Source organism: Dipodomys ordii, unplaced genomic scaffold (assembly GCF_000151885.1).
Source record: "Dipodomys ordii isolate 6190 unplaced genomic scaffold, Dord_2.0 Scaffold6, whole genome shotgun sequence".
NCBI classification, from domain to species: Eukaryota; Metazoa; Chordata; class Mammalia; order Rodentia; family Heteromyidae; genus Dipodomys; species Dipodomys ordii.
The window spans coordinates 15,329,114-15,352,597 of NW_012267222.1; the positions used below are offsets into that span (position 1 = coordinate 15,329,114).

The 23,484-nt window shown below is 55.3% G+C and overlaps 1 protein-coding gene across 1 annotated transcript in view; it reads left to right on the forward strand.

The window, feature by feature from the left end:
* Nucleotides 1-23,281, forward strand: part of Wnt4 (wingless-type MMTV integration site family, member 4) — a 24,502-nt gene extending 1,221 nt beyond the window's left edge. Inside the window, exons 2-5 of the mRNA XM_013033333.1 lie at nt 13,540-13,775; nt 21,880-22,011; nt 22,106-22,248; nt 22,735-23,281. Of these exons, the coding sequence (XP_012888787.1) occupies nt 13,628-13,775; nt 21,880-22,011; nt 22,106-22,248; nt 22,735-23,202 (891 nt within the window). The 5' untranslated portion in view covers nt 13,540-13,627 and the 3' untranslated portion in view covers nt 23,203-23,281. The remainder of the gene's footprint in view (nt 1-13,539; nt 13,776-21,879; nt 22,012-22,105; nt 22,249-22,734) is intronic.
* Nucleotides 23,282-23,484: the final 203 nt, after the last annotated feature.

Sequence of the window (23,484 nt, forward strand, 5' to 3'; positions counted from 1 at the left end):
CGCTCGCTCGCTCGCTCTTCCTCCGCCCGGAGCCTCCCTCTGGGGACCCCAGCTCCACTTCTGCTGGGGTCCGGCTTAGCAGCACCCACACGCTACCCTGGGCACCCGAGAGCGCAAAGGGGTGCGAGGAGCGTGGCGTCGGGCGCAGCCCAGCGGGGCTCCGGCACATAATAGCAGGTTAATCCCGAGGAGTCGGGGCGCGAGCTCCCCGCGCCCCGACGCGCCGCGCCGCCGGCCGCGCTGGAGACGTGCAGGGACCTGTTTCAGCCTGGGGGGACCCGAGCCAGGCGGAGGAGGAGGGAAGGGACCGGGACACCGAGCCTCTGAGAGCCCGCGGCTGTGCTCTAACCGGCGGAAGAAACTCCTTCTAGCCCCTGAGAAAGACAACAGCCCGAGCCACCTCCTGGCCGGTCTTGCCCACAAGGAGGGAGGGGGTGAGCGCTGGAGACCCGTCTTTCTCCCGGGCTGGAGCTGCGCTCAAGGCTCCCCGAATAGGGGTGGAAGGCTTGCCGAGGTGGGAGGTGGGCGGGAAGGGGGGCGGGGAGGGGAGAGGGTTGCAGGGATGAGCTACAGAGCTGGGAGCAAGAGGACGCTGCACTCCTTCATTGCTCGGCTGTGACACTTCCCCGTGCCCCAAGCTTAACCCTGGCCCCAACTTCTCCTGCCCAGGGCTCTGCCCCCATCCTCTGTGGGCAGCCAGTGGGGAGCCAGGCTTCCAATATTGATCTGAAAAGCACCGAGGTGGGAAGGGCGGGGGGGTGGGGGATAGCCCACAGTGTAGCGGGGTTTCCATGGAGACAGCGGGACAGGGGGGAAAAAATCTCTGCATCAAGACCAAAGAACAAATATCTCCCATGAAATTGCCCCGAGTGTCCAATGGCTGTTGCTCTGAGGTCATTGTGGCCAGCCAGGGCCCTGCACGCTGGAAGGAAGGCAGTATGTCGGTTGGGGTCAGAGCCACCCAGAGCTTGGGGGACTGGAGGTGATGTGGAATTCTCCCAGCTGTTCCGAGAGTGAGCCCAAAGTGGCTGGAGAGCTTTTGTTTTTCTTGGAGCCTTAATTTGATTAACACTTCAAGAGCAGTGGCAGAGTGTACAGAAACCAGGGCACCCACACCTCCTCCTCTGCCTCCCCCCCCCCACCACAGTAGGGTCTGGGTTGCCTGAGAATTGGAGCTGGTTTGCACTTGATTGAGACAGGGAGGTGTCCCTAGAGCTGGCTCTGAAATGCATGGGCTGTTGCTGGCAGTCTCGCCAAGGCAGGTTGGGGAGGAACAAGAATTAGGTCTGACTTCCCGGGCACCCAGGGCAGTTGGCACGTATGACCCAGGCCTTCTAGGAACTCGCTAACATCTGTAGTAGAAGGGCTTTCAGGAGAAGCTCCAGTTCTTTGGCTCCCTGTACAAATGGGGAAACTGAGGCCCAGGGAGAAGAAACAACTTGTGAAACTCAGAGTTGAAGGTTGACCCCAGACAGGAGTATTTCCCCTTCCCTGAAGCTGTTCCAAAGTTGAATCAGTAGGTAGAATGACCACCCACCTTCAGCCACATCCATGCCCAAGGCCCCCAGGTAAGCAGCCCCAGCGTTGTGGCTTCTGGGCTGGATTGCAAAGCACAGGGAGTTCCAGCTCAGCTCAGGAAGTTGGAGACTATGCCATGAGTGGGGGGCGGGAGGGAGAGGAGAGGTTGGCAAACCTGTTCTCAAAACTGCAATGGTTCAGGATGTCCCAGCTTACTCTAACTTGGCTTTGAGCAAAGGTCTCTGCCCAGCCCAAGGCAGGAGGAACAGGGGCTTCCCAGGACCCTACCCAGCCAGAGAGACTCTGGAGGGAATGAGACCCTGCACACAGTCCACCCCCCACCCCCAGTCATAGCCACTTCCTTATGCTTAACCTGCCTTCATCTCCATTTTCCCCTGGCCCAAAACTGGGGAAATTGGCGTCAACCTAGCTCCCAGGAGCCAAAGGTCTAGGTATAAAGACAGGATAGAAGCAAGAGCTGGAATGAATGAGTGACCGTGTGTGTGTGCCTCTTAATAGGCAGGTGACAGAAAACTGCCCTGGGCCCTGTGGGACTGTCCCAGATCGGACTGGAAAGCTCCCATCCCAGAGATGGACTTGGACTAAAGGCTAGAGAGTCATGACAAAAATAATTATCATAGTGACTCCTACTGCCAGGCACAGGTGGCTTATACTTATAATCCTAGCAACTCGGGAGGCTGAGATCTGAGGATCACAATTCAAAGCCAACCTGGGCAGGAAAATCCTTGAGACTCATGTCTGATTAACCCCCCCAAAAAACAATCCAGAAGTGGAGCTGTGGCTCAAGTGGTAGAGCACTAGCCTTGGGCCAAAAAGCTTAGGGATAGCACCCAGGCCCTGAGTTCAAGCCCCAAGGCCAGAAAAAGAAAAAACCTACTATAGTGGTTTCAAATTCCACATTATAGATTGAGATTCCACATTATAGATGACATTGAAATTCCACATTATAGATGAGATGATTGAGAGTCACAGGAAGACTTACCCAAAGCCACCAAGCTGGTAAATGGCAGGATGTCTGACCTAAAGCTGCCTCTAGAGGGATCCGCTTCAGACAGACAGGCAGCTGTCCATTTAGACACCATGATGGCCCTGTGTCTTGTGGAGGGTAAGCCCAGCTAGAGGCCTGGCCCCTGGAGGATGTCTGGCAAGGGACAAGGCCTGGGTGTCCCCGTACCTGGAGAAAGGCTTCCGTCCAGGGTGGATCCGCTGGCCAGTTTGCAGAAGCCAGGACTGCCTTTTGTCTTAGAGGGGTACTGGGCTGGCAGGGGGGCCAGGTGCCCTGCAGCCTGCAGCTGTTGGGCAGGACAGCACCTGGAGCTGGAAGGGCTCAGGAGCCCGAGGCTGGGCAAGCCCAGAAAAGCTGGCTGCTGTTGATTAGGCTCATGTCTGGCACCTGGAGTGAGCTGACAGCTTGTAGCAGCTCCATTGGCCCAGAGGGGAGGGATAAGGGATACACAGTCCATGGTAGAAGGCCTGGCCTTGGCCCTGCCATGGATCCCAGCTCAGAACTGTTTCTGAATCATCCCTCCCACACTGGGGCTACAACCAGGAGTTAGGAGACTTGAGCTCCAGCCCTGTGCTACATGCTAAATGGCCTTGGAGAGAGAAGGTGGGAGCTCTTCTGTCCTCTAGGTCATAGTCCTTAGCAGTTTGTTCTGAACCTCAAATGGAAGTTCTGGGAGGAGTGAGGGGTGAATTAGCTGAGATTTCAGCATTGAATGTTTGCACAAAAGGTCAGTGGTGTGCTGAGTAGGGACCCAGTAGGAGTGGAGAAGGAGTCTCTGTCACATTTCCAGACAGGCTAGAAATGTGGCTTGGAGCTGGGTCTCTGGGACAGACAGCTCAGCTACTGCCACTGCCCAGCTGAGTGGCCTTGAGCTCTTGGAGCCTCAGATACTACACCTGAAAAAAAATGGTACCCATTAGTGCAAATGGGCCATGGAAATCAGGAGGGAAGAGGGAACCCACGCAAGCAGCATGCTGGGCACAGTGCCAGGCACACCAATAGAAACAGCAGCCCTTGGCAGCTGCTGGGTGCTGAAGGCTGTAGTCCCCTCCCTGTCTATAGGGATGGTGGACAGACATTGACAGGATTTGTTCTAAATGGCCCTGTCTGAATCCTGCTCTTCAATAAGAAACCCAGCAGGAGCCTCACTGAGCCAGAGAAATCCAGCATGGCTCACAGTCAAATCCTGCTGGCCAGAGAGATTGTTATATGGCACTCTCTTAAGTGCCACCAGAAGAGGCAAAAGAGACATCAGGCATCTTACTGGCTCCGATCCCTACAGGTATACATGGTCCGGCCAAGTTCCTGTATGCCGGCTTGCACAGGAACTATGCAACCCTTCCGGTCCTGGGGGAAAATAAGGCTCAGCATCAAGGGCACAATTCACAGGTCTGAGTGTGGGCATAGCCAGGCCAAATGTGTAGCACCAGTCCCCAAGGAAAGCTGTGGCCCCGTTTTCCCCAGAAAACACCTCATTAATTCCCAGCTGAAAAAAAAAACCCTCCCTCCCCTCTGAATGGTCAGGATCTAGCTCCTTCCTCAGAGCCCCTGCATGGCTTAGACAGTAACACCTCCAGTCGTTGACACCAAGATTTCTCCCTGGGAAAGGTGGGAAGGTGGCTTAGAGGAAGAGTGCTCACCTAGCATGCATGAAGCTCTGGGTTCAATTCCTCAGTACCACATAAACAAAAGGCTGGAAGTGGTGCTGTGGCTCAAGTGGTAGAGCTCTAGCCTTGAGCACAAGAAGCTCAGGGATAGTGCTCAGGCCCAGAGTTCAAGCTACAGGACTGCCAAAAAAAAAAAAAAAAGACTTCTTCTGACTGTGACTCTATATCTTTCTTCATCATGGGTCTGTCCTGTGCATTGTAGGGTGTTTTCTTTTTTTTTTTTTTTTTGGTACGGTTGTGAGGCCTGAACTCTGGGCCTGAGCACTGTCCCTCAGCTCTTCAGCTCAAGGCTAAGTGCCCTACCACTTGAGCCACAGCGCCACTTCTGGCTTTTTTCTTTTTGCTTATGTGGTGCTGAGGAATCGAACCCAGGGCCTCAGGCATGCAAGGCAAGCGCTCTACCACTGAGCCACCTTCCCAGCCCCCATTGTAGGGTGTTTTGCAGTATCCCAGGCCCCTGTCCACTGGATGCCAGTGACACACACATACACACACACAGATGGCAATCAAAAATGTCTAAAGAAAACTGGGTGCTGGTGGCTTCCACCTGTAATCCTAGCTACTCAAGAGGGTGAGATCTGAGGATCAAGGTTCAAAGTTAGCCTAGGCAGTAAAGTAGAGCTATGACTCAAGTGGTAGAGTGCTAGCCTTGAGAGAGAAAAAAAAAAGTCCCGGATAGCCCCAGTCCCTGAATTCAAGCCCCCAGACCAGCAGGAGTGGGGTGGGGGATGCGGTGAGGGAATCTACAGAAAGCCATTCAGTCCCTAGTGGCTCACACCTGTCATGCTAGCTACTCAAGAGGCTGGGAGCTAAGGAATGAAGTTCAAAGTTAGCCCAGGCAGAAAGGTCCATGAGACTCTTACCTACGGTTAACCACCAAAATGCAAAAGGTAGAGCTGTGGCTCAAATGGTAGAATTCCAGCCTTGAGTGAAAAAGCTAAGGGACAGTGCCCAAGCCCTGAGTTCAAGCTCAGTACTAACATTTTAGAAAACGTCTACAGGCATTTCCAAATGTCCCAAACCATCATGGAGAATGAACACTTGACAGGACGCCCACCGGGCTGCTGCTCTATCGGAGCTACACAACCATCCCTGCTACCGCCAGAGGAGGGGCCTGTGTACTCCTTCAGCCCCACTTCAGAGGTCCCAAGGGAGCCGGACTTGAACTTGACTTGCCGTCCCATGTTTGCATGCTCCGCCTGTAGAGATTCCTACTAACATAGCTCCGCAATGTGGCTGCTGCTCTCCATGAGACTGTCACACACTGACCTCCCAGGGTCCCTGCTCACACCTGCCAGGTCCCAGGTGCTCATCCACATTGGGTAGATGCATTAGAGAAGGGCTCTGTCTCTCCAGCCTTGGCAAATGATGACCCATCTGCAAAGGCCTCAGGTAGGAAGGAGGGTCTGACGCCTCTCTGCTCTAGGCCCTGGTGATACTGAAATGCACTGTGGTGTTGACACAAAATACATCCCCCTCCCCATCCTCGAGCCAGGGCAGACCCTGGAGCCAGCCTGAGTCTTGCTCCCCCTTCCACTGTGGGGGCTAGGGGACCCAGGAGCAGGCACTGCCCCCCTGGGGGTGGGGAATGGTTTGCTCAGGCAGCAGCTACCCAGCTGTCTACTACAGTTTGACTTCTTCCCTCAGCCCTGGCTTAGCAATTGAGCAACTCAGCAGGCATCTGACAAGACAGGGTTTCCCAAACCTGTCGAAACTCGCCTAACTCAGCCCCTGTGGGCACGTTTGGGAAGCTGAGTATTTGCACCCAGCCTCCTCCTCCTCCTCTTGTTCCTCCTCTTGAGGAGGAAGAGATGGATCTGAGCCAACAGGGCACAGATTGGCCAGGGTGGGGGTGACAGCACCCACCATTGGCCCCTCCGGGTCACCCCTCCGCTTGCAAGAGCGGCTTGCTGCTCTGCTCTGCAAACGCAGCTGCTAGGCGGAGCTGCGACCCGAGGTTGCTTCCCAGATTTCCACAGGAGTTGCCAGGTTTTATCTCTGAGTCCTGAGCTCCATCTTCTGTGATTCAGCCAGCCCTAAGAAGCCTCGCTCCCTGCGGTGACCTCCCCAGCACCCTCTTCCCCTGCAACCCCTCTCCACCTCCCCCATCTCCTGGCAAACACAAAACCAAACTCTGTCTTCAGAGTTCCCAACTCAGAACCCCTACAGCGGAGGGGACCTGGTCTTGAGAGAGGAAGGGAGGCACGAGGGAGGGAGGGAGGCGCCCTGTCCAGTCCTCCCCACAGCTCACTCATGTGTATCCTTCTAGGGGCCCCTTTGCAGCCAGGGATTACCAATGGCCTAAAGGGGCCTCCTTCTTGCTGGGACTCGAAACTGTCCTTCAGAGGCCATTTTTTTTCTTTTTTCTTTTCTTGAGCTTCATTTTACTCAAGGCTAGCACTCTATCACTTGAGCCACTTTTGGCTCTTTCTGAGTGGTTTCTTGTAGATAAGAATCTCACCAACTTTCCTGCCTGGACTAGCTTCAAACCCTGATCCTCAGATCTCAGCCTCCTGAGCAGCTAGGGTGACAGGCGTGAGCCATAGATGCCACTTCTCACCGTTCCTAACATCAGCCTTGTGATCCCAGGATGAGGTCCTGGGAATTCATCCCAGGAAGAGCAAGCTGGAGAGAGCAGATTTTCCCCTCCCGCTTGGGGTCCTCCCATCCTAGGATTCCAGACAAGTCACAGACACTACTAGAGATGGGTGGAGGTGTAGGGAGGGAGGCCTGGGGACTCTGAGCCCCCTTATGCTGGACATCTACTGGGTACTCTGCTGGGGTCTGTGGGGGAGCCAAGAACTCCATCCTGGGTCTCTTGTGTCTTTCCAGAACTTTCCTGTAGCAGATGAAAGCAGACTTGCAGCCCCACATTACTACCCTATGTTCTGTGCAGGAGAGGATGAGCAACAGGGGCCAGGGAGGAGCCAGGAGCAGCCCACCAGCCTCATCAGTGGAGCCACCAAACGCTAGGCAGGGTTGTCTGGTGATAGATGTCTCAGCTGGGGTGTTTACCCTCCCCTTTGTTTGTGCCAGTACCAGGCTTGAAATCAAGGCCTAGGCGCTGTCCCTTAGCTTCTTCACTCAAGGCTGGCACTCTACCACTTGAGCCACAGTTACACTTCCCCCTTTTTTTGGTGGGGGGGGGGCTTAATTGAAGATAAGAGTCGGATGGACTTTTCTGTCTGGGCTGGCTTTGAACCTCAGTCCTCAGATCTCAGCCTCCTGAGCAGCTAGAATTACAGGCGTGAGCCACCAGCATCCTGGCAGCCTGTCCTGCCTGCCATCTCGCCCCAGACCCTCCACCAGCTGGGGAAGACATTTCATTAGGTCAGAAGCCACAGGGCATGAAAGGATCTCTGAGTTGGTCTGAGCAAAAGAAACGCTATTTGCTGCCAAAATAGAGGGCAAGGTGAGTTCAGGAAGCACCTTAACCCTTTGACCCCCACTCACCCTGCAGAGACGCCCGGCTCTGGGAGAGAAGGAAAATTCCTACCTCGTGTGCCAGGGCTCAGGCCCTGCATTCCCAGGTCTGAGCAGCTTCCTGGCCCTGAGCCAGTCCCCTGAGCTGGGAGTTAGGAAAAGGGAAGGGGGAGAGGTGCTCCCAAATAGGAAAAGCCCTCAGGTGCAGAAGGGCTGCCTCCAGAGCACCGGGAATCACAGCAGTGGGAGGAGGAGGAGAAGGTGGAAATGGGGGTGCTGAGGTATCTGAGTAAGGGAGGCTAGGACTCCAAGGGAACATGGAGAGGGGAAGCCAGCCCTAAGTGCAGAAACATGCAGCGCTGGAGAAGGCCTTGTAGTCCTCCACGGCGGAGGGAAGCACAGAGAGCCTTGGGGAATTGACCTGGGCGTTGAAAGCCCCCAGCCAGACTCCTGCTAAGGCTAGGAGATGTGGGGGAGAGGCACTCCAATGCCCCATAAACCCACAGACCGTCACGTGACCACCAACAGCTGCTCCCCCTCCCCCAGGGATTCAGGCTGGTGGTGGCATTTCCTTCCATGGCCCCAGAGCCACAGAGACCACAAGCCTAGGTGACTGTCCCTGCAGCCACAGGACCACCAAGATATCCCCCTCCCCTGTACTCCCTCACTCCTAAAAGTACCCCATAATTCAAAAAATTTGAGCCACTTTGCCCAAATCAGTGTCTGGGGACACCAAACTGTACTGACCTCAGTGTCAAGGGTCACCTTTGGAGCTTGAGGACTCAGGTCCCCGAGCCCAGGAGCCAGAATACCAAAATGGGAGCCACCCCTGACTGCCTGTGCCACCTGTAGTACACATCTCTTGAGCCCAGCTGCCCTCCTGTATAAAGGGAAGAGACGATACACACACACACACACACACACACAGGCCCAGCCACCCCTGGACTGTGGTATTGCAGATGGGTTGGTGCCTGTGCCCGCCGCCGCCTGAGGCTTCTGGTGATCTCTTATTCCCCAGACGACAACAGTGTCCCCTTCTTGTCACCCCTTATCTCCCTGGTTCTCAAAGGGTTGGATCAAAATGGGTCCAAAGCTCCAAAAACCTGTTGCTTAACTCTGCAGACTTGCTTGGAGATGCTCTTTAAAGATCTGCAGTTTGAGGCAGAAGCTCAAGTGGCCCCCTAGGAGTGCCCAGCTGGGGAAAAGTGGGGGACCCAGGTCTAAGAGGGCTGAGAGGGCCTTGCCAGGGATGGCAGGGGGGTTGGGGGGTACAGAGCCAGGCTGGAGGGCTGGCTGGGGCCCAGCAGAGGGTGCTGCGTGATAGACGGAGGGAGGGGAGGTGGACAGGATGCCCACCACGGGAGAACAGCTGGACAGCCAGTAACCCAGAAAGACTAAGACCCTGGACAGAGGAGCAGCGTCTCGCTCTCCATGGTACAGATAAACATGTGGAAACCCCAAGTTTGCATCCGGTGACACAGAGATGAGATCCGAGCCCAGGCAATCATTCCATGCCTCTTATAGGATAGGAGACACCAAAGGGGACACAGCCCACTCAGACCGTGGGTAAGGAAGCGTTCGGAGAGCTGACATGACCAGGGGATGGGATGGGTTCTGGGAGGTGAGAACCCCTCCTGTTCCCCAAGAATACCACCCTTGGTGCGGGCGGGGGAGGGTCCATCTGCTTCCACCTGCCCATGTCCCCCAGGCGGTCATCTGGGGCAGAAACCCCAGTTCCTCTGCCTCCCCCTCCTGCCTGCTTGGCCTCCTTCCTCCCTGAACTACAGGCACAGCCTTTCCTGAGGAGGCTCTAAATGCGGCCCAGGCAGGCAAGGAGGCCAGAAGGAGGGGGCAAGAGAGGCCTGGGCTGGGCTGGTGTCCCAGCCCCCACCTGGATATCTGTAGAGCCAGGACCAATGGCCAGGACACTGACCCAGCTCTTCCCCTGCCCTCCTCTCTCCACACAGAGCCTAGGAAGAGCCACAGAGGTGCAGATTCTCCTCTAGGAATTTGTATGTTTTATTTTAAAAAAAAAAAAAAGAGGCAAGCAAACCTGGAAAAGCTTGGGACAAGCCCAGCTAATTTTAGTTTCTAATGAAAACAGCAGGTGGCCAAGAGGATCTGATCTCCCTGGCAGGGCCAGGCCCTCCAGCCTCTCAGGCTGCAGGCACGGGTGGCTGGGGAGGGCCTCCTGGGAGGAGCTTGGAGGACCTGCAGCCCCTGGTAGAGAAGCCGGGCGGGCACAAGCTGGCAGCAGCAAGCAGCAGCAGGGGCGGCCTGAGCTGGTAGGGAGATCTGATTAATGGTATGGTCATGGCTAGAGTCCTGGGTGGCCGAGGCAGCAGGTGGCCAATTGCTAAGCCTACACTCAGCCGTGGCAGGAAGAAGCCTAAACGCGACAGAGCAACCAGGACCTGAGAAGAAGCAGGCATAATCAGGGCCTCCAGAGCAGGCCCGGCCCAAAGGCAGTCATCACCCATGAGGCCCTGGCTCTCTCCCCCAGAAATGGCTTGTGCAGCCGATATTTGAGCCTGGCCCAGCTCCCAGGTCAACGAGTGGCACACGTGTCTCTGGGGGAAAGGTTGAGCCACTGTCAGGCACTGTGAGTGGATTCCAGAAGCCTTCAGGAGCGGTTGGGCTCAGCCCCAACTGCCTCCAAGCCCTCAGCAGCCCCATCCAACTCCTCACCCCTACTCCTTCCTGCCCTGAGGACTTACCTAGCAGCAAGTATTTATGTTCCGTGCACTGGGCAAGGACAGACTCGATTCGGGACAAGATGTCAGACCCTTAGCTGCCCAGAGCTGAGAGTCCTTGCTGATGGCTACTTGCTGACTGTGGGACATTGAACAAGTCTTCTCCTCTCTGTGGACCTCAGCTTGCTAATCTGTAAGATGAAGCCAGGCACTAAGCAGCTACCAAGAAAGCCAGTAGACCCAGGACAGGCAGAGCAAGTCCCCCACCCCCACCCCAGCCCATGCCAGCACTTCTTCAGCACTAGGCCGGAGTCCCTCAACCCCCAGAAAAGCCCCTTGGGTCTAGAAGGGAGAGGAGGATGGAAGGCCAGGCCTCCTGTGCATGGGAGGGTAGCTGTTGTACCCGGGGAAAGCAGGGCTGGATGGCAAGCATTGGCGCCACCAGAGGCCATTTCTCATCTTGGCCCCAGACTTGGCCCCAGTGGTTCACAGCCACACTGGGGCAGCAGCAACCCCACACGCCTGCTTTGGTTATGCCAACCTGCCTCCAGGTGTGTTTCCGAACCCAGGGCTCCTTAGGGCCATCTCCCTCCTTCAGTGGCAAAGGCACTAACTATCAGCCTGCCGTGGGACCCACAATTTTTCTCTGCCAGTAGAAAGAGGAGCACCAGCTCCAACAGCAAGAAAGGCCACAAGTATTCCCATTCATGGTGCCCATGACAAACAGCCTCTGGGTAGCTGGGGCTTGCACCAGGTCACAGTAGGCTGCTAGCTCCACCGGGCCTCCCACCCTGATCCTTCTGCCGATGGACCCTGCCATGAATGTCTGCCTCCATCAGGAGCCAGGGTCCAGCACACCAGACCCCGCCATTGGCCGGATACAGGGGGAACACAGGCCTAGTTAGGGACAGGCTCATGCTGTGCTTCTGCATCAGAGGAAAAAAGCCCCCATCCAGTTCCCAGAGTCCACACCCAAGGAGGGGAGGAAAGGACCCACATTCACCTCAACCCCTGTCCCCTCACCAAAGGACACCCACCAGGGCCTCATAAACGTGGACCTGGCCCACCGCCAGTAGCTGAGCTCTTGGCGCCCCCTGCAGGCAGAGCCCAACAGGTAGGACTGGCTCCATAGGCGGTCCCTTCCCGACAGCCAGAGCAGGGGTCCCCAGGCAGGGCTGAAGAACAGGGGCTCCCTCTTCCACATGCACCCTTCTACCTCACCACCATCCTCCCGTGCCATCTCCCTTCTGAGAGGCTCACGTGACCTCTGAGGGGCCTGTCCAGGACTCTACCAATCCTTGTACATCCTTTGGGTTGGACCGTGTAGGGATTAAAGAGGGGAAAAGGGAGGTCTGGGTGACAAGAACACAGGGACAAGTTGAGCTTGGACTGCTTTGTCTGTGATCACCCACCTCCTGGTGGCCCATCTGAGCTGCCAGGGGAAACCTCCACGGCTGTGACCAGCCAAGAGTCCAGTGCCCGGCCATACCCAATCATGGAGGCCTCTGCCCCACCCCTCACGGCTGTATGGAAAGCCACACTTGGTCCCACAGGCAGGGGGTGGAGGTGACCTATCTGGGGCCTGATGCCACCTTTAGGACAACAGGAATATGCTAGGTTGAGTCCCTCTGGCTCACCATGGGCGCTTACTCAAGACCCTTCTCCACGCTTCTCAGTGGGGCCTGGTTCCCTTTTGTCCCAAGCTCAGATGCACACCAAACACTACCTGAAGTAGGGTCCAGGCATGCTCTTCCTGAAAACCCTGTAGATATTTCCAAGGAACAGTCGGATGCCAGAATCATCTGTTGGTCCAATCCACATGGCTGCTTCTTGCATACTTCCAGGGCTAGGAGGTGGGCCACCAAAGGCACCTAGGCCAAGTTTCTTCAGTGGAATAAACTCGGTTCCTGGGGCTTCTGCCCCCAGTGTCAGCTCTAGTCCTTGACCCACATAAAAAATTCTGCTGCCACCTAAGGCCAGGACCTCAGATAAAGCCTTTCCTCCTCACCTGTTACTAGCTGTGACCTTTACACAAGGCAAACTGTTTGTCTAGGCCTCTTTCTCTTTAAAATGGGACTTCAAGCCAAGCACTGTTGGCTCATGCCTGTAAACCTAGCTACTTAGGAGGCTGAGATATGAGGATCTCAGTTCAAAGCCAATTTGAGCAGAAAGTCTGTGAGACTTTTTTTTTTGGTAGGTTATGGGGCTTGAACTCGGGGCCTGGGCACAGTTCCTGAACCTCTTTGTGCTCAATGATAGTGCTCTACCACTTGAGCCATAGCACCACTTCCAGTTTTTGAGTGGTTAATTGGAGACAAGAGTCTCACACGGACTTTTCTGCCCATGCTGGCTTCGCAATCCTCAGATCTCAGCCTCCTGAGTAGTTAGGATTACAGGTGTGAGCTACCAGTACCTGGCTGGTGAGACTCATACCTCAAACTCATCATCAAAAAGCTGGAGATCGAAGCCGGGCTCTGGTGGCTCACACCTGTAATCCTAGCTATTCAGGAGGCTGAGATCTGAGGACTGTGGTTCAAGCCCAGGCAGGAAAGTCCATGAGACTCTTATCTCCAATTAACCATCAGAAAACTGGAAGTTGTATTGTGGCTCAAGTGGTAGAGTGCTCACCTTTAGTTGAAGAGCACAGGGACAGTGCCCTGGCCCAGAGTTCAAGCCTCATGACCAACAACAACAACAAAAAAAAAGCTGAGGGTTGAGTTGTGATTCAAGTGGTAGAGCACCAGCCATGAGTTTTAAAAAAAAAAAAAACACCTGAGGGACAGAGCTTAGGCTCTGAATTCAAGCTCCAGGATCAGAACTAAGGGTTAAATGCAATCATGTCAAGTATTTAAACCCAATCCCGATGAAGTTTCTTAAAAGTTAGTTCTTATTATCATTATCATAAAAATTTCCTCTTTTTAGTAGAACTTTACTATTTTCTTTCTTGTTCATCACCAACCACTAATGACTAAATTTAGAAAACAAATGTGGGTTCTTGCCTCATACCTCAGGATCCCCCAGATCCTGAGAGCCAGGAAGCTTGGGAGTCACAGGCCTGTCCCCTACACCAGAGGGAAGTCGAAGCCAGGACCAGCCGAGAGGCATAAATAGGCTCCCTGAGACGTGGGTGTTACCCAAGTAACATGCAAAGCGGAGCTGGGCACAAGGCGGGGGAGACAGCTCTGCATGGCGCTCCTCTCCCTCTCCCCAGGTACCTGGCCAAGTTGTCCTCGGTGGGGAGCATCTCCGAGGAGGAGACGTGCGAGAAGCTCAAGGGCCTGATCCTGAGGCAGGTGCAGATGTGCAAGCGGAACCTGGAGGTGATGGACTCCGTGCGCCGCGGCGCCCAGCTGGCCATTGAGGAGTGCCAGTACCAGTTCCGGAACCGGCGCTGGAACTGCTCCACCCTCGACTCCCTGCCCGTCTTTGGCAAGGTGGTCACACAAGGTGAGCAGGGCTCAGGAGCAGTCCCGTGCAGCGGGCGGGGGAGTAGGGGCAGAAGCTGCCCTCATTTTGCACCCGAAGAAGCAGAGGCTCATGTAGTGGACAGGACTGGCTTGCCCCGGGCTTCTCAGAGAGTGAAGGACAAAGTCAGGCTTCCAACCCAGCTGGTGCTCTTCCCCCTTTCATACTCAGCTTTGGGTGTGGGATCCATCTCATGGACATGGACGTGTATGTTTAGTAATATACAAGGCACCTTGTCTCATGCCTGTAATCCTAGCTACTCGGGAGGCTGAGATCTGAGGACTGAGCCAGCCCAGGCAGGAAAGTCTATGAGATGCTTATCTCCAATTAACCAACCCCCCAAAATCCAGAAATAGAGCTGCCCTCCCTCAAGTGATAGAGCACTAGCTTTGAGCAAAAAAGCACAAGGACAGTGGGCAGGCCCTGAGTTCAAGCCCCAGGACTGGCACATGCCCATGTGTATACACACACACACACACACACACACACACACACACACAGCTCCAGCTCCCATCCTCTCTAGTTTACAATCCAGTGAGGGACAGTCATCCATACGAGGAGTGGCTTACATGTAAAGAAGCGTATGTGCCACATGTGGACCAGATGGTGTTTTAAAAGTTGTCATCAGCCCTTTGAGACAGGCTTCCATCCTGCAACTGAAGAATGAGAGGCACACAAAGGTCACATCCCACTTTAGCCCAAGGTTGCAGAACTGGAAAGTGGCAGAGCTAAGCCCTGAGCCCAGAGGCAATATGCGGTGTGGGCTGTGCATACTCACAAGGAGGAAACACCACGGGAGACGTTTGGATGCCTCCCCTGGCCAGCACCGAGGTGCTCGGGGAAGGATTTCCCACAGAGGCAGGCCCTCAGCAGAGACGAGCAACATGGAAAGGCATTAAGCCAAAGGGAGGTGGGCCAAGCATAGAGGCTCTCCGGCACTTCCTTGAGAGGTACCAGGTCACTGGCCTGAGGCAGTGCCACAAGCCAGGTGCCTCTCCTCCTATTTCCTGAGCACAAAGCTGACCCTGCAGAGCCACCAGAGTCCAGAAGGTCCTTTGACTTGCTTAGGTAGCGAGAAGGGGTGGCCTGGGCCAACCTTTGTCTTGGCACCTGTAGGCCTGGATGGCCAAGGAGCCTGGCAAACCATTTGGATGTTGTTGGAAACCAGCTGTGATACAAATCTGGAAGCCATTCTCCTGGGAGCTGGCAAGGGCCAAAAAGGCACGGCCATGCCTTGCATTGCTGAACTTCACTGCTCTTGAAAAGCAGCAGAGAACATCCCAGAAGCAGAGAATCTCCCAGGATGATAGTACCCAGGGAAGCCTGGTGGGCAAGGCTCCAAGGGCTAACTTCAAATATATATATATATATATACTGTGAGCATGGGCAGCCCCTTGTACAGAGTGGGTATGCAGCAGGGTTTTCTAAGCCAGGTTGGTCATACCTCTGGGCCTTTGCACATCCTTTGTGTACTCAGCCCATTCTTAACCAGCTCAGTGGTTTCCTCTGCCCTTCCCAACCCTAAGCCTGTATGTCTTTATTTTGAGATAGAGTCACCATGATAGCCCAGGCTGCCCTTTTCAATCCTCTGGCCTCAGCCTTCCAAGTGCTGATATTATAGGCACATATCACCATGTCTACTCTACCAGGCTGTGTGTGTGTGTGTGTGTGTGTGTGTGTGTGTGTGTGTGTGCACATGTACATGCATGTCAGTCCTCAGAGTCTGGGCACTGTCCCAGAGCTTTTTTGCTCAAGGTTACCACTCTACCACTTGAGCCAGAGCTCCACTTTATTTTAGGTGTCAGTCCTGGGCCTTGAACTCAAGGCCCAGTGCTGTCCCTGAGCTTTTTTTTCTCAAGGCTGGTGCTTTACTACTTGAGCCACAGCTCTACTTCTGTTTTTTTTGTAGTTTATTGGAGATAAGAGTCTCACAGATTATCCTGTTCAGGCTGGCTTCAAACCATTATCCTTAGATCTCAGCCTCTTGAATAGCTAGGAATATAGGCATGAGCCACCAGCACCCAGCCAGTTCCAGCTTTTTGGTGGCTAATTGCAGAAAAGAGACCTAACTGCCCACAGACTTAACTGCCCACAGACTTAACTGCTCACAGACTTAACTGCCCAGGCTGGCTTTGAACTGCAATCCTCATATCTCAGCCTCCTGAACAGCTAAGATTATAGGCACAGCTCTGAATTCTTACTGTGAGGAATGGGGTCCTCTCTCTCTTTCTCTCTCTCTCTCTCTTTCTCTCACACACATACACACACACACACACACACATTTTTGCCACTTTCTGTTTTTATTTCAAACCTAGAGAAAAGTGGCAACAAATAGTACAAGGAATTGTATAAATTTCATCTTAACATGTGCTTACTGTTCTACTTAGATATAGATACACATGCACACCTTTGTGCAAGCCAGGAACATGCACTGTGTTTCAGTACTCCTGGACTGTAGTGTATAAAGTCTCCCTGCCTAACCCCACTCCTCCCCCATTCCCAGAAAGGCTTTTGGTGGGGACATTATTGGCTAGAGCACTACCATTTGAGCCACTCCCCCAACACCACCCCTCCCAGAGTCTTGATCTCTTCCCAGGCAAGGTGACAGCTCACAGGGCTGAAGGCTGGAGGGGAGAACAGTCAGTGGACATCATCTAGTGACAGAAAGCAGGAGGGTCTGAGAATAAAAGGGGAAGTGTGACCAACACCAGCCCTGAGGACCCTGTGGACAGGTACGTTTGTCACCTGTGGCAGGGGCTAGGAGAGGTCTACCCCATCAGCAAATTCTAGAAGCACTGTGGAGAGTCTGAGGTGGCTGAGTCAAGCTCCTGGGAGCTGAGACTGGGCTGGTCATCTCTTCCCAATAACTCTCCTCCTTCCTCTTAGAAAATCTTCAAAGATCTCCACTGAGCAAGAGGAAAAGGATTCCATCCAGCCCAAAACCTGAGAAAGCCCCGGAGTGGTTAACGAGGCTTCTCTGAGCCTGTCCCCACTTGTCCCAGGACACCTCACAAGGCTGTCCCCAAGGCACAGTGACATAATGGGTGGGAAGTACCTGTGTAGGTGTTGACCCATTCTCACAGCTGACTATTGCGCTAGGCAGGCCTCTTGTCCTGAGCTCTCAGGAGGGAATCTGGCGTGCACACACACACACACACACACACACACACATTGCCTAGCTGGGGAGTGTGGCCTCAGCATGGAAGAGAGCAGAGCTGACAGATTCCTTGGGTCCAAGCCAGGGGTTACTTAGAGAAAGAAGAACAGGAGCCCAGTTGGTCGAGGGCCTGTCAGATCACCTAACAGATCACAGCTCTGAGCTGGGGATCCTGTTCCCCGCCTAGCTGAGAAAAGAACAGACCGGACCAAGACCCTGGCTTTACTAGTGATTGACTATGAGGTCTTGGGCAAGGTCCACACATCGGGCACCAACCCTGTGAGGATTCAGGGAAACCAGTGCTTGTACAGGGTGACTCTCTTAGGTAAAGGGTTAATTGACGCTCACAGGGTTTGGGGTGGGGCATTTACCATTGCTAGCATTTCCAGAGGTGTCCCAGCCCCCAACTGTAGCTCCCCCCACAAGCAGAGAGTCCACCCTTGTTCCAGTAAGCTGAGTGTGTGCTCCAGGCGAGAAGATAGACCATCTTTGGGATAGGTGGAATCGAGGGCAATGGGAAAGTGGTGGGTCTTGGCTAAACAGACATGAAGAGCCAAAAGAGGGCTGGCCCTCAAGTTTTAGCTTCTGCCTAAGCCTTGTGCTTTGACCAGCACCTGCCTGCGTGCGTGTGCGCGTGTGTGTGTGTGTGTGTGTGTGTACAGGATGGGGGATGGTTGGGGTACAAAGAGTCAAAGGTATGCTGACTGGCCTGAGCCAGATGGAGCAGGGTAGGGGGGGGGGGTCGGGGGCTGACAAAAACTCTCTTGCTTTCTTCCATCTTGAAGCAGTATCAGGCCTCTCTGTGACCGCCATCAAATCCCTTGTCCTCAAAGAGAACTCCGAGGACTGATATCCCTGCAGGCGGAATGGCTACATTGAAAAGCAGTATAACACACTATCCATCTGTCCACCCCAACTACCCATCATACTAGGCTGGACTGAAACATCCTGGCCATATGGCCACAGCCATTTACTTTTTTTTTTTTTTGGGTCCGGTTGTGGGGTCTGAACTCTGGGCCTGGGCGCTGTCCCTCAGCTCTTCAGCTCAAGGCTAGCACTCTACCACTTGAGCCACAGCACCACTTCCGGCTTTTTTCTTTTTGCTTATGTGGTGCTGAGGAATTGAACCCAGGGCCTCGAGCATGCAAGGCAAGCGCTCTACCACTGAGCCACCTTCCCAGCCCCAGCCATTTACTTTTTGTTTTTGTTTCAGTACTGAGGTTTGAACTTAAGGCCTCACACTTGCTAGGCAGGCACTCTACCATTTACGCCATGTCTCCAGCCCCTTTCTGGACTGGTGATTTTCGAAGTCAAGTCTCATTTGACAGCCAGGCCGGCCTGGGCTGGGATCTTCCTACTGGTTCCCTGCATTGCCTTGGATTCATCACTATGGCTGGCCGTTAATAGGCATACACTGCACCCAACCTTAGCTAAGATGGAGCTCACATTCCTTTACACCTGATTGGCTTCCAACTACAATCCCTTGATCTCTGCCTCCTAAGTAGCTAAGAGTACAGTCTTGAGTCACTGTACCAGGCTCCTGGTCACCTTCTGATGCCTCAAATAAGTTGCAGGAGCTCTAGGGAAGCATACCTCAAGGGAAATCTCCAGGGTGCAAGTCCCCGGAGGCCACAGAGACCACACATAGAAGACAACTGGAAGATAAAACTGCCTGGACAGTGTGAGACAAGCAGGCCAGTGGACAGGCCTGGAGTCCCCGTAGTATGATGGCCGGAACCGGCGGTGGGGTTTCCCTGCAGAGAGAGTACAGTCATCCCCATGTTAGAGGAAGGAGACAAGACTCAGAGAGGAAGGCCATGCTGCGTATGAATCTTAACAGGGATATGGCCCCCAATACTTTACTGCTCCCAGGTGCTCCACTGTCCCTTCAAGCCCAAAAGGCTGCCTGCAGACCCCACCACCTAACACTCTCCCTGAGTCAGCCTGGGAAATATCGGAGCTGTGATCATTCCCTGACCTCCACCAGACCCCGACCCACCTGGTGCCTGGGGATGGCCAGGCCTGGAGCTTCCTTTCTAGTCCATCTCAGCCTCAGCTAAATCGCTGAGCGCTCCTTCCTGCCTCACTGGGACAGGCAGGCAGACAGACAGACAGGCCCCAGTTCCAGCTTCCACTTGGCCATTTGCTATGCTAAGGAACCCAGGCAAGCGCCCCGAGCTGACCTTTGCGTCTCTAGAATAGAGCTGACTGCCAAGGTTGTCTTGAGCCCTGGACAGCACGTGGAAAGGCCCTGGCACTCATTGGGACCTCAGGAATAACAGCTATCACGTCTGCAGGATTGCTCTGAGGCCCTTGCCTGCCTTGGCCCCTTGAAAAGGATGCCATTGAGGCTAAACCCAGAGGACACACAAGAGAACTGGGAAGAAAAAGCTAGCAAGAAGAGCTGGGTGTGGAGAGGGTAGAGGCCTGTGGGAAGAGAAAAGGGCTGCAGAGCAGTGGCTAGCTCTTGAGAGCTCTGCCTTCCCCTAGCCAAGACAGTGCCGGCTTTCCTGCAGCTGGAGCACAAGTTCCTTGCCCAGGTGTAGTCTACCTACCATCTTGCTGGCAATGGCAGGCCCACCACACGCTTCCCTATGAGAAATCTCAGAGGAGAGCAGGCTTTGCTAGGTCCCCCGATAGACAACAAGCCTCCAGCCTGGGCACCTGGGAAGGAAGGAAGAACTCCAGCAGTCCAGGGGCTGGACCTCGGGCCGGTGGGAGAAGGCTGGAGGAGCCACTACCATTTGGGCAGAGTGGCATGCCCACATCCTCCAGGTCCCCTGGGCCTCCTGCACTGAGCACAGAAATCACCTGCCCCCCACCCCTAGCAAAGAATCCATGGAGCAAAGTGAGCCTATCCTGCAGCAGGTGAGGTTTAGGGTAGAGCCTAAGGAAACCCTTCTGGAGGTAGGAGGTGATGGATTACATGCATGTCCCTGGTGCTCAAGGCCTTGGTCGAAGAGAAAGCTTTAGAGTCAGGATGCCTGAGTTCAGATTCTGATCCTGCCACTTCCTAGCTGAGTGTGCCTCAGTTTCCTCATATATAAACCAATGGCTGCAAGTATTTGCTTTCTAGGGTGCTGTGAGGAGTATATAAACTACTAGATGGGCATGCGCAGTGCTGGTACACAGCTTTGTGGAAGATTCTTTCTTTCTTTGGGACCATCCTCGAGCTGAAGACACCCCAAACATCCTTGTTCCCTGAGGCTAAGGCAAAGGGAACCTGGAGTCCTAGCAGATGGGTGTTAGTTTAGGGAATGAGGCGGTGGGGGGGTCTCCCTCAACAACCTCACAAGGAAGAGAGCACCCCCAAAAGCGTTTACACTTAGCCCAGAGTAGGGAGGAGGGACCCCGCAGCAGGGAGGGCAGAGGCAGCCCACCAGGCCCTTCAGTCTTGTCTCCTGCTTTAACTACCCTTCCCCCTTGGTCTTTGGGGCAAAGATTTGTGCTGGTTCAGGCCTGGAAATGCCAGAAATACCAGAGACTGAAGTCGTCTCTCTTTGGGCGGCCACAGTATAAAACCAACCAACACGAGCCTGCTATTAACCTCCATTAACTTGGAGAAGATTCCATCCCAAGCTGTCGAGGCCCCATGGCTCCAGCCAAGCCCCTCGATGCTAGCCCAAAAAGGCCAAGCAGAGAGTAGACAGTGGAGTGGGTGATGGGTGGTATCCCCAGCTTAAGGACAGCACCTAGAACAAGGAGTCCTGAGAGTTGGGGTCCAGCTGCCGCCCACCTCGGTGCCCAGCCTCAGCTGCCTCTGTCCACAGACAGGCACAGAGAGGCGGATTGTTCCCAGCTGACCACGGTGACTGCTCCCCAGGCAGCTGGGAGCACAGGCCTGGGTGTCACAGAGGTAATTGCCAGCCATGGGGCTGAAGCCTGCCCCCACCACTCCTGCGGATACAGACCCTGTAGCAAGACACAGAAGGACAGTCAGGACACACAGAGGCCCCCACAGGGCCTGGGAGAGGAGCAGGGTCTGCTGTCTGCTTGTACACACAACCCCACCTCACCCCCAGAAAGAGACTCCACAACAGCTACACCTCCCCCCCCCCCCCGCACCATTCCTAGGAGGATAAAAACATCCATTCAGGCAGGGGAGGAGGGCCCACACCAAAATAGCATCACTGAGCAGCCATGGTGAGGACGGAATCGCCGCAGTGGAGAGGCGGGTGGACCTGTGCTGGACCGAGGCCCGCTTCGGTGGCCTCCTGGCCCTGTGGTGGAGACCAAACCCTTCCTCTCTCTGAACCTGCATGTGGCTGTCGATACTGGGGGTGGGGGGGAAGGGGGCGGCAGAGGATGTGAGTACAGTAGACACCCCTACCCCACAGTAAAGTAGTAGGAGCTGCTGTTATAATTTGCTGGATTTGATATTCAGCCATTTTCAGCAGTGGGCCCAGCCTGGAGGAAGAGCCAAGGTGGGGGGGTCACAAAAGGGGTGCACCCCTCTGAGCGTGGAGAGCCGGCAGGCAGGCTGCAGCATGGCCTCACAGCTCTGTAGTATCAGGGGCTAAGTCACCTCCTGAGCTGGCTTGGACTCTCCTAAGATGGCCTGATTGTCACTCTTCTTCAGGAGCTGAGTGGGTGCAGGCCAGCTGCCAGCCCAGCCACATATAGCATGACAACCCACCAAACGTCGCTCTAAACCAGGGCCCGCTGTGGGGAGGGCGCTCCGATCTGTATGTGTGGCGGCGTGGGCAGTGCCCGGGACACAGGAAGTAGGTCTGGCTCTTGGGGGCATCAGCAGAAGCATCTACTCAGTCCCTGGCTTGTGGCTTCTGCCTGCTGGTTCCTCCTCTTCCCCCCCACCCCAACTCCCCCTCGGTCTCCAGCACACAGCAGGCCCCAAAGACCCTTCCTTCTCCAGAAAGGAGGGTGTGGAGGAGCCCAGGACCCAGCCCTGCCCTCCTCTGCCTCCCACAGGGACTCGGGAAGCGGCCTTCGTGTACGCCATCTCCTCAGCAGGTGTGGCCTTTGCGGTGACTCGGGCGTGCAGCAGTGGGGAGCTGGAGAAGTGCGGCTGCGACCGGACGGTGCACGGGGTGAGCCCGCAGGGTAAGCACAGGAGGCGGTCAGGGGGCGCTGCGTGGGCCTTGGGCCCTGGTCCATACTCACCACTCCCTGTGGCTCTCTGCCCTTCACACCCTAGGCTTCCAGTGGTCAGGGTGCTCAGACAACATCGCCTACGGCGTCGCCTTCTCCCAGTCCTTCGTGGACGTGCGAGAGAGAAGCAAGGGGGCCTCGTCCAGCAGGGCTCTCATGAACCTCCACAACAATGAGGCCGGCAGGAAGGTAGGGGAGCCCTCGCCCCCCATGGCACGGGCACCGGGCACCTCCCTCCAGGGGCTGGGTGGGAGCAGGCATGACAGGAGTTAGGGGGTGGCGTTCTTCAGTGGTAATGGGCGTGCAACCCGTCTCACACACATTTAAGCAGCAGAGCCAGGACTCCAACCCTTCTATCACCCCAAAGCCTGCCCCACAGCACCATCTGTCTTCCAACATGGTGACACGGGGGTGTCCCCTCGGTCACGTCACACGTCACTCATGGGACAATGCCCTTCAGTGTTTCTCCTCCGTCAACTCAAGTGCCCCAGGGGTGGGACACTCATCTGTCCCCAGCCTGCCTCCCAGGCCAGCATGGCATCCCATGAACCCTTCTGGTTCTGCAGCACCAGCCCTCAGGGTTCCCAAGGCCGTGGTGTCCCCTGATCCCCATGTCCCCTCCCCGGCCTCCGCTGCCTCTTCCTGATGGCCCATCTCCCCACTCTCTCCCCTCAGGCCATCCTGACACACATGCGGGTAGAATGCAAGTGCCATGGCGTGTCGGGCTCCTGCGAGGTAAAGACGTGCTGGCGAGCCGTGCCACCCTTCCGCCAGGTGGGCCACGCCCTGAAGGAGAAGTTTGACGGAGCCACCGAAGTGGAATCACGCCGCGTGGGCTCCTCCAGGGCTCTGGTGCCCCGTAACGCACAGTTCAAGCCGCACACAGACGAGGACCTGGTGTATCTGGAGCCCAGCCCAGACTTCTGTGAGCAGGACATGCGCAGTGGCGTGCTAGGCACGAGAGGCCGCACGTGCAACAAGACGTCCAAGGCCATTGATGGCTGTGAGCTGCTGTGCTGCGGCCGTGGCTTCCACACAGCGCAGGTGGAGCTGGCTGAGCGCTGCAGCTGCAAATTCCACTGGTGCTGCTTCGTCAAGTGCCGGCAGTGCCAGCGCCTCGTAGAGCTACACACGTGCCGGTGACTGCACCCAGCCCGCGCCCAGCGGTCACCCAACTGGCCCCGGGGAAAGGCCGATAATTTAAACAGTCTCCTACCACCTACCCCAAGAGATACTGGTTGTATTTTTGTTTGTTTTGGTTTGGTTTTTGGGTCCTCATGTTATTTATTGCCGAAATCAGGCAGGAGACCCCAAGGGCACCAACTGGGGCTTTCCCCAAAGCCTCAGCCTGTGTGGTTGCCACTGACCAAAGGGACTCTGCGCTTACCTCCGGCAGCCCCCATGGCCACGGCCAATCACTCAGCT